Genomic DNA, 10,075 nt, shown 5'->3' with positions numbered 1-10,075 from the left:
CCGTCCACCCCTGGGCCTCCCGCAGCCGTTGGATTGCACTTGTGCGGCTGAGGTCGACGCGCATGTCTCCCGTTGATTTGTCAGATAGCGTGCGTACTCTCTCGGCCTCTCCGTCTTCCTCCCCGCCGCCGTTCCGCTCGACGGCGAGTCGCGGCACAGCCCAAGACGTACGGCAGCTCCTAAGCAAGAGTGTCCGTGCATGGTTACTTGGTTGTGCGCGCACGGACACGCCGCCGTTCACGCGTATCAAGGTGCGGTGCCGGGCGGTGGGCCGTGAAGGACCACGAGTCCATGACGGAGGGCTCCCGTTCCTAATCTTCTGCGCGTAGGAGCGTCGGCTTTACCGACGGCGGCGCGGCCCGGCTGCTTCATCCGCGGCGAGGTCAAAGGACAGGAGCGAGCCGAGGAGCGACCGCTTCCTAGTGTTCCCCGAGTGAGGCCGGATTGGCAGTGACGGGAGGTGCCGGCGGAGGCCGGGGGTGGTCGACGGCGAGGATCGGAGACCCTTCCCACCCTCGCAGGGACCGTTGCTCGACCGCTTGCCGTTCCCCTACACGGTGTGCTCCGGAGTCCACGGACTCCGGGCGGAGAGCCGTGGCACTGAACGACAAGCTAGCTAGGCAGCCGCTGGCGGCGGCCGCCGCATGAATCTCTTCGGAGTTCAGATGATCGGACCAATCCTCTATTCTGTTCCTGGGTCTGCGCGCCGGCTCCCATGGATATACCATCCGTCGCCGGGGTTAGTGATGACTGATGCGAGGCGCTCTAGCCCATGGCGTGGTCGTGGGGCGACCACCCCTGTGTCTGGCGGCCGGCGTGACGAAGCAACCACCTCTGCGTCAGCCAAGGTTGTCAGGGATGGATGCGTATGTTGACACAACGACACCGGCGACGGGATCCTTTCAGTTGAGGCTTAAACTTGTTCTAGATTAACTCATATGAACAACGATAAATTTAAGGGTGCATTCTTGCAGCAAAAGTATATCTACGGATATAGATATGCCAAGTTTTAAATCTTTTTGAAACTCTTTTCACTGGTTTTGAATCGTTCGCCCATTTTCATCGTTCCTTCACGAATGAAGTTATGCCTCCCGAATTAGCATGTTTTAGCAAAGACGCAGGATGGATTAGCATGTTTAAGCAAAGATCAAACCTTCTAGGATGGAACTATCGCTAGAGCACATATCATCAAGTTAAAGAGAATCAGCACCCAACTCTCCAATTCTCCAGCAAAGGTCGCTGCTGGGCAAATTCTGCCAACTCGCAGTCGTATTTACAGCATGCAGTCTACTGTCCATTCCGTGTTCTGTCCTATATACTACTACTCACATCCTATGAAGTCAAAAGATGGTGCTTCAGTTGGGGCATTGCAAAACCATACAGTAGGTGAGGTGAAGCAAATTTCAAGCCGCTTTAAAAGAGAAAGTCGATTGTGCTTCCTCTTCTTCATCTTCTGCTACCATCCACTCCAGCTTCGGACCCTAAAGCATGAGGAAAATGCGTCAAACAAATGTATGCATAGAAATGAGTTCACAGGATCATACTGATTGGCCTGATCTTTGCGGTAGAATCAAATACGTAACAGAATGACACACACATTAGGGATGATATGGTTCAATGTGCTAGATAAGTAGAGGGGCTAAATAATGCACAGTCAAAAGGCCAAGGTATAAACTGCTTACCTTTCCCTGACGAATTATAGTAGGGTTCGTTCCCGTCATATCTACCACAGTAGAAGGATCAGCAATTCTAGGACCACCATCAACAATGAAATCAAGGCCCTGGAAATTTGAAACATTGAAGCATATAACGCTTGCCAAGGCATCTTTCAGACCTGCTTTTGTCCATGCACGATTTGGGATACAACTGGACAACAAAACGTTCAACAATGGTTTAACTAGCCGCTTGCAGTGATCTGTTACCATTTCATGCATGTTTTAAAGAAAACTACCTCAATACACATTTGTTTGTCACTACAGCTACTGCAAATACATTTTTTTTCTAGAATACATCCATAAGACTGAGTGGCTGGTATCTCCAGGCAAGCAATTGTTTATAAATATAATGCATGGTACGACAATTGATGGAAAGAGGTGTCAGATGGAAACTTTTTTCAGCAATAATCTCTAAACGATCACGACTTCTTGTACTTCATATAAGAGAATTGTAGATAACAACGATACAGATACAAGCTAACTTGCTCTAAGAGAAGCGGAACTATAATGGTGGTACCAACAATTACAATACAGAGTTTCATGTACAACGTTAAAACTGAAGAAGATACCAGTGGCTCATAAAGATCGGCAATGATTACTGGATCAAGTATCCATTCATCCTCTGATAGATATTTGACACTGTAAATGAAGGAAACGAAGAATAATTATAGAACTTGAGAACAACAAACTGACAACATGATACTTATTATTTTATTTATAATAACCAATTCCTCACGAATGCTAAGGGAACACATGATTATTATAAATACTAACAAAATCAATGATGAACAGCACTCGAAATTCTTCTATAATCTCAAGTAAAATACTTTCTTATTTTCTTAATGTAGTTAACCAGAATACAGAAAGACAGAGAGCAATGTGGCATACATAGTGAAGTATTGAGAATGCTCATACAAGCAAGCAAAGCATAAATTACTTCCTCCTAACGAGACATCCAGCAATATGGTAGACATACTACTTTGTTGCTTTTCAGTATCCTATGATCTTATACATCATAATAATCCCAGTTGACCACAGGTAGGAACAGGAAGCAAAAGTAAGAGAAGACTTGAGTTATACTACAAACCTTGTGCAGATCAAAGGTTCATCCAAATTTTGCAATATTGCCTGGCAGATGGGATCATCTGGAATTCGGACGCCAACCTGCCTCCTTTTTGCATACCTTGTGGAAGAACCATGCCTAATGCATTGTTTGGGAAATTGCTTGGTTGCAGGTAAAATAAAGGTGTACTGCAGATGATTAAAATTACCAAGTTACTTGTGAAGTAATCAAGTATAAACTGCAGTACAAGGTGAAGAAGAAGATATCCTTACAGGCCCAGGTATTACACGCTTGACAGCACGGAAAATGTTAGCTTGCCCTTGGTTGGTACCTCGAGGAAATCCTGTTGTGTAGGTATCGATATCACGTAATGAGTGACACAAGATGCTGAGAGGCTGCATAATTCAGAATTAGTATAAGAACACGGTGCATATGCAGACGGGAAACTACGCTCTGCATGTAATATTTCGTTGCAGCAAAAATCTTGACTCAAATTGACTTTGTAGCTGTGATATTCATGCCTTTGAGTCTCCAATGCCTTTCACTCTGCATTGAGAACAAGCATATAATACCAGTTAGAGATGAAATGCCTTGCTTCATGTCTAAGAGAGTGAGCAAAGATTGGATTTGATCACTCATACTACCGAAATTGTCAAAGAAATGAATCTACCTGCGAAGGCGCTCAATAGATTCATTGTTACTCAGATCACAGACGATGGAGTAGCTGTCAAAAATATCACTCCATGTTATTTGTGTCCAGCAGAGCATAGATCAAATAGAAAATGCAAAAAAAATATGGCCAACAAAACCCACACAATCAAATAGGACAAATGCACTTATGCACGTGTAATTTACCAATCTCACCATGCTATTTTTTCCTAGGTTCAAATTCAGTGGAACCAAAGCTACCCCAAAACAAAGAACATGCAGCAAACACATATGCATAGAAATTATTTGCAAATGCTCAAATTGTTGTTGTTGCTACTGTTACAGAAATTAGGTAGGTATGCATGATTCTTCATACGAAATTAAAAAAAGGCCAAGTGAAGCAGAACAGCGTACACAGTGTCAGTAGGGATAACTCCCACAGCGCCTCGATTGATGAGGTCGATAACCGGGTCCAGCTTCCAGAAGTCCTCGCCGGAGGGCTCCACCTTCACCCGCAGCATCCCGGTGTCCCCTCTCTTCGTGTCGCGCATAGTAGTCAGCTCCAGAAAGGCGAGCATGATTGCAGAGTAAGATGGTCCGCTGGACGCAGAAAGTACCTTGAACTGGCGCTCGGCGGCGTACTTGAGCCGCTTGGGGTTGCGCTTGTGGAGAGCGACGACGGTGGAGGAGACGCGGAGGCGACCGGTCGGAGGGGTCCGTGATAAGGGGAGCCGGAGCGGGGAGGGGCAGACCGCGCGGCGGAAAGAGAGCCGCGAGAAGGAGGCCGCGGTGGCGGGGTCGGCAGCGGCCATGGAAGCCGTTGTGGTCCGAGCTCGGAGCTCGGAGGAATGTGCCGGAAGGAAGATGGATGATTCCTTCCTCCGCAAAAAGATGATCTCAATCCCCAGGTAGACCTGACTAACAATAGGCCCGGCCCAAGGACAAACCCGGCCGGACCCAACTTCTCTTCTGAACGGGCCTTAGATACTTTCAAGAAATTGGGCCTTGCATTCAACCTGCTGGAGATTGAGGCCCGAAAGAAATAAGTACTCACGAGATTCGAGGGTTTCCCCTGCCTCTCTCTCTCTCTCGCCTGGCTCTCTATTCCACGGCCGCCGCCACAACCCGGGCCTCACCACCGGTGACGTAACACGGGCCTCCTTCCACCGACGTCTTCCCTCGCCGACAGGCCACGCAGCTCACCGCTTCCCCGCCCTCTAGCTCTACGCCGATGGCCCACGTGAAGTCCGACGCTGAGGAGGAGTGGTCCGACTCCGACCTCGACGATGCCTCGGACACCGAGGTGGGCGATGCCCTCGATTGGCTTGACGCAGTCGAGGGGCCCGACGGCTCTGCCCGGCCCTCCGGCGCCTTCTCGTCCTCCGGAGGCGGGGCCGCGGCGCGCCGGCCGAACGCTCACGGCGGAGTGCTCTCCCGCCCATTCCAGCCGCTCTCCAACCGCACCCAGAAGCTGGCCTCGCACATTCGTGCCGCCCCCTTGGAGGTATGGAGCTTCAACGCAATTCAGAGTTTGTTGCGTTGTATGTTGCTGTGACCTGAGAAAGCGTTTTCATATGAGGGGGCTAGAAGCTGAGTCTACTGAAAGATCATGGCGTGACGTGATAACCTATCAGTTCCTAGTTTAGACTCTATGCATGTATCATTTTGGAGCATGTCTAAGAGTACGGTTATAGTGAACATAATAGAGCACATGATGTTATGGGAGGGTGCATGGCAGTGTTGCTGCAGTCTGTGTTGAATGTTTCTCGTGATGTGTTTGGAATGATTCAGGAGTGGGAAGGTAGGATGAACGTGGGGATGTCAAATTCAGTCACCACTGCAATCAGGGATAGCATAAGGGACACAGCAATTGGGAAGATACGGTACACTGAGAAAGCTGATCGTGCTACAGTGGAACAGGTTTGTAAATGTTTCTCGTTTGGGTAATGTTTGTTCCGTCCTGTGCCTTTTGGAATTTAAGTTGTTCCACTTGCACTTGCATAATCCTGCTGTACCATTTATCTATACTCAACCTAGCTCGTTTTCGTGTTAAGTTGGTGCTGCATGGTTCCTTAATCGCTTATGCATCCGTGCTAGAAATTGAAATTTATTGTACTAGTATGTTGTTTCTTGTTTCCCTTGGACGTACACTATACAGCATAATAATTTGTATCAGCTCATCTGAACTCATGTACTACCTTGCATGGCAACATTTCGAAAATACGTTCCATTTAAGATTATGTATGTGTCTCAAATGGCACTAAGGGTCAAAAGAATTGTACAGCAAGACGAAGTTTAACAAATTTCTCTAGCTGGAGTAATCTTTATTACTCACTGTTGTATAGTTATGATCAAATCTAACTTTTTACTATCTGTTGCCTGCTATACACGTGCGACCGGGATGCGGAATTTTATTTCTCTTATAGAATTATTAAGTGTGGCCTTCTTGATGCTTGGTTATGTCTGATGAAGGATATTGTACTGATAATTTTCTGAACACTGAATGTTTTTTGTTTATGTCCAGGCTATTGACCCAAGAACACGCATGGTTTTATTCAAGATGTTAAACCGTGGTACTTTTAGTAACATAAATGGCTGCATTTCTACAGGAAAAGAGGTAACTTAAGATCCAGTGCATACTATTGTAGCAGCGTCTTTTATTTGCTTACCTATAGAAACATTGTGAGAAACTGAGAATAATCAATGGAATATGAATGCACCTTGACCTGCTAGTAACCTCTTTCTACAGGGAAAGAGGTACCTTAAGACACCGTCTTCTATTTGCTTGCTTAGAAACATTATGCAAAAAATGAATGGAATTTTCATGTTCAATAGAAGATGAAGAATGCATCTCAACCTGCTAGTTGCAGATCTCTGTTTTCCTGATTCCTGGTTGAGTATTATTATTATTAGATATTAACATAAACAACATTAACCTTGTCAATGTGCAGGCAAATGTATATCATGCAACAAAGAAAAATGGCGAGGAGCAAGCAATTAAAGTCTACAAGACCTCTGTTCTTGTTTTTAAGTAAGATTAAATTTTAATGCTTATTTGTTTCCAACTTTAGATACTTGTTGAAACCTTCTGCAGAACTGTTGGTTATGTAATTATGCCCTTTATCCTTTAAGTAAGAAACTGTACATTTGATTTGCAGGGATAGAGACCGATATGTTCAAGGAGATTATCGTTTTAGACATGGTTATTGCAAGCATAATCCTCGGAAAATGGTTAAGACCTGGGCTGAAAAGGAAATGAGGAATCTTCTACGGTGAGAACTGTATTTGATGGCATGTCTTATTCATATATTACTCTAACAACTTGGCAAGCACAGCTGCTGCCTTTCAACTTATCATTGTTCAGTCTGTTAATGTTTTGTATTCCTTATGTTTCTGTGAAACTTTGCCAAAAAAAACTTCGTTTTTCTTTTTTGCTGTGGAATTACTTTACTTTCTAAGGATTCAACACCCTTGCTAGTCAGGCGAATAGGCAATGCATTAGTTCTGATTTTTGAATTCATCATTTTCTTTGTTACCGTTGTTACAGAGTGAGAGCAGCTGGAATCCGATGCCCAAAACCGTTGCTTCTGAGACTTCATGTACTGGTGATGGAATTCATAGGTAAAATTTGTGTTAGCATTTGTCTTCTGGATATTTGGAACATGTTATTGGTATGTTGATTTGGTCATCTATCAGGGAAAGGAGGTTGGGCTGCTCCTCGTCTCAAAGATGCTGCTTTATCAGATGACAAGTTGCGTGAAAGTTACTTTGAGGTATACTATGTCAGAAAACACAACTTATTGATTATTGTATCAATGCATACGCATGCATGTATGACCAAAGATGGTTTATAGGGAGTTTACATCTGCAAATTTGAATCTGAGCTGAATAAAGAAAAGGGTGTACCCAGTGCTGAAAGCTTGGAGAAGGGAATTCCTAGACAGCCTTACCCTTGCAAAATTCCTTTAAAATTCTGCAAAGAGGCTGGTTAGAACCCAGGACCTCCAGGCCACAAGGGAATTTGAGCTAAATGCTAGTTAAAATACCTCAAAGTAGTAACAATCTGAACCATCAAAGTATGGATCTATCTTACCATATTGATCATAATATTGGTCTTGAATATTGCTTGTTATTTGGGAATGATAATTGTGCTTTGACATGTTCCACTTACTTGCATATTAATTAATGCATTATCGGAAGTGGAGCACACAAATAAAAATGCATATGAGGTAGTTATTCTTGTTTTTTATGGGCGTTGAGCCCACCCCAACTTGCTTGGGACAAAAGGCTTTGTTGTCGCTGTCATTGTGTGTAAATGTAAGTTTTGGGTGGGTTATAGTTTGAACCTAATTATAATGAGATTGTAAATTTTTACCAGCTGCCATGCAAAATCTTTGAGAAAACCTTGGCAGCATGCTATTAGCTATCTCCTTGTGTTCCGTTGCTGATGTGTATGCATGATAGTATCCTTACTGTTAAATATTTTGTAAGCATTGTCTTATACTAAATTGGGGTGAAGAGAATCATGGGTCAATACAGACAGTAGTTCTCATTGTTACATTTCAGTGTATGTGTATTATTTTCAGCTCTCCTGTATTACTCACTGCACCTTGTTTTCAGATAGTTACAATAATGCGAACTCTTTACCAAAAGTGCAAACTGGTTCATGGCGATTTGAGTGAGTACAACATTCTTTATTTCGAGGTAATTAAACTCCTATTAGATATTTTTTTCTAATCATCTTTCATTTTAATGTCAATCGGTCCTTATCTCCATACTCCTTCCAATTTGCCTATTGTGCAGGGCCACTTGTACATTATTGATGTTTCACAATCTGTTGATCTTGATCATCCTCTAGCGTTGGACTTTTTGAAGGAAGATTGCCTGCACGTTTCTGTAAGTGGTAGTTAAATTGATCACCACATGTATACTCGTACATTGCTGTGATTGATATGTTCAACATTGTGCGCAGGATTTCTTTAAAAAACGAGGTGTTGCGGTCATGCCAGTAATAGATTTATTTAATTTTGTTGTTAACCAAAACATTGCTGATGAAGATGTCGATGCTTACCTGGAAAAGGTACCTTGTATGTCTGAGTACAAGACTATACCTTTCAATCTTTCATTATAACCATCACTTTTTGAAAGTTCCCATGCTGCATGACTGACAGAAATCTGATTGTTTAACATTATTGTGTTTCAATCACAGATTCAGCAAAAGATTTTGGAGAATGGAGGTATAGTTCCAAACGATGATGAAATCACTCCCACAGTCATGGTGCAGGTAAGATTAATTTGTCATCTCAGCTGTGCCATGAATTTTGCTGCAATTATTAACATCTTAAGTAGCAGATCCTTCTGATAGAGGACAATCGCACTGACTATGTGGTGGCGTATAACATGATCTCTCTCAGATGTCGCACACTAGTTTGCAGCTGTCTTATTTCTTCCTTATAATTTTTCTACTATCGTACAACTAATGTACTTGATATCTTTGCATAGACGTTGGATTACGTGAAGCAATGTGAGGCAGATATTGTCAACATGTCAATGATGCAGCGTTCATCCTCTGGCTACGAGCCACCAGCAGATAAGCTTTATGATCAGCCACTATTAGGGTTTGTGCGGACTAAAAATGTGCACACTGAAAAGCAGCAAGATCAATTACCACAAGATACAGCGGAAGCAACCTTGGATCTGCAAAACAAGTGTTCATTGGAGGACAACACGGAAAGTGAAGAAGATGATAGCGAATCTTGCTCCAGTTCTGATGAAGATTCATGGCACGAGGCGGATCCCAAGCTGGGACCGGAGGAAAGAAAAGCTGCTAGGAAGGAACACAAGAAGAAGGTGAAGGAAGAGAAGAGGGAAGCTCGCAAGACCAAGAAACCGAAGGCTGAGAAAAAGAGGAGGAAGAAAATGGCGAAAGCAAAGTGCAAGCGGTAGTGAATCTCTGGGTAATCAGTATTAGATCACGTTGAATCTAACTGCAATATAGCCTGAGGGAGTGATGTCACAAATTTTCACATTGTTGCAAACTTTTCTTGATCGTTTTTAATGCATTACTCAGAATACTGCTGGTGTGCAGGAGTAATGTCCTCGATTTTAAGCTCTACCTGTATCACGAATGAAACTGCCAGTCGTCCAGGGAGGAGTACAATACTTGTCTAAGTCTGACGGAGTGCGAATGGGGTTTTCTGCTTTGTTTTTTTTTGGGGGGTAAAAAAAATTGAGGGGGTACATTTTTTTTAGGGTATATTTTTTTTTGAGGGGGGTGGTTTTCTGCTTTGTGCCACTGGATTCTTTGGCCTGTGCGACTTGCCCGTTCGTTCTAAATGTTCTGAAATTTTTGACCGGTTCTAAAGCGCACGTAGGGGCATTCCGGATGAAAAATATACGAATCTCTATGAGTTCTAAAATTTTCAAAATTACTGGAACCCAGAACACACGCTTATATAACGGACACTTCCAACCGATCGCCTTAGAGCAAGTACATTGGAGCTGCTGTCTAGTAGATGCGAGTTGTATGGGTAAGCAATCTCTCTTCTCCCATTCTCTCCTCCACATCATGGATTTGCATGAAATAACGTAAACTACCGTAGCAATATACTCGCTCTTAATGCCCTTAATGATGATGGACACATTGTGC

At 43.6% G+C, this 10,075-nt stretch overlaps 2 protein-coding genes across 2 annotated transcripts; one reads left to right on the top strand and one right to left on the bottom strand.

The window, feature by feature from the left end:
• Positions 1–1,188: 1,188 nt before the first annotated feature.
• Positions 1,189–4,326, bottom strand: LOC112897611 (uncharacterized protein YciO). Its single transcript, XM_025965957.1, has 9 exons — positions 4,044–4,326; positions 3,841–3,962; positions 3,449–3,502; positions 3,300–3,324; positions 3,051–3,173; positions 2,803–2,966; positions 2,285–2,354; positions 1,683–1,781; positions 1,189–1,481 (listed from the first exon to the last, which is right to left on the bottom strand). The coding sequence occupies exons 1-9, from the start codon at positions 4,236–4,238 to the stop codon at positions 1,404–1,406; spliced, it is 930 nt and encodes a 309-aa protein (XP_025821742.1). The 5' UTR covers positions 4,239–4,326; the 3' UTR covers positions 1,189–1,403.
• A 172-nt stretch (positions 4,327–4,498) lies between these two features.
• LOC112897602 (serine/threonine-protein kinase RIO1-like) lies at positions 4,499–9,597 on the top strand. Its single transcript, XM_025965950.1, has 12 exons — positions 4,499–4,930; positions 5,218–5,346; positions 5,951–6,043; positions 6,378–6,457; positions 6,585–6,698; positions 6,974–7,047; positions 7,123–7,199; positions 8,047–8,130; positions 8,230–8,322; positions 8,399–8,506; positions 8,636–8,710; positions 8,929–9,597. The coding sequence occupies exons 1-12, from the start codon at positions 4,658–4,660 to the stop codon at positions 9,370–9,372; spliced, it is 1,644 nt and encodes a 547-aa protein (XP_025821735.1). The 5' UTR covers positions 4,499–4,657; the 3' UTR covers positions 9,373–9,597.
• Positions 9,598–10,075: the final 478 nt, after the last annotated feature.

This window comes from Panicum hallii, chromosome 6 (assembly GCF_002211085.1).
Source record: "Panicum hallii strain FIL2 chromosome 6, PHallii_v3.1, whole genome shotgun sequence".
NCBI lineage: Eukaryota > Viridiplantae > Streptophyta > Magnoliopsida > Poales > Poaceae > Panicum > Panicum hallii.
The sequence above is the reverse complement of the archived record's forward strand: the minus strand, read 5'-3'. Positions and strand labels throughout refer to the sequence as shown.

Excerpts from the sequence above, each read along its gene's own strand:
- LOC112897602 (XM_025965950.1), top strand. The coding sequence starts at position 4,658 with ATGGCCCACGTGAAGTCCGACGCTGAGGAGGAGTGGTCCGACTCCGAC. Across the intron at positions 6,458-6,584 it reads ACCTCTGTTCTTGTTTTTAA|GGATAGAGACCGATATGTTC; the intron begins GTAAGATTAAAT and ends TTTGATTTGCAG. Across the intron at positions 7,200-8,046 it reads TGCGTGAAAGTTACTTTGAG|ATAGTTACAATAATGCGAAC; the intron begins GTATACTATGTC and ends CCTTGTTTTCAG.
- LOC112897611 (XM_025965957.1), bottom strand. The coding sequence starts at position 4,238 with ATGGCCGCTGCCGACCCCGCCACCGCGGCCTCCTTCTCGCGGCTCTCT. Across the intron at positions 3,963-4,043 it reads CCGCCGAGCGCCAGTTCAAG|AGAGGGGACACCGGGATGCT; the intron begins GTACTTTCTGCG and ends CGCGACACGAAG. Across the intron at positions 1,482-1,682 it reads CTATAATTCGTCAGGGAAAG|GGTCCGAAGCTGGAGTGGAT; the intron begins GTAAGCAGTTTA and ends CTCATGCTTTAG.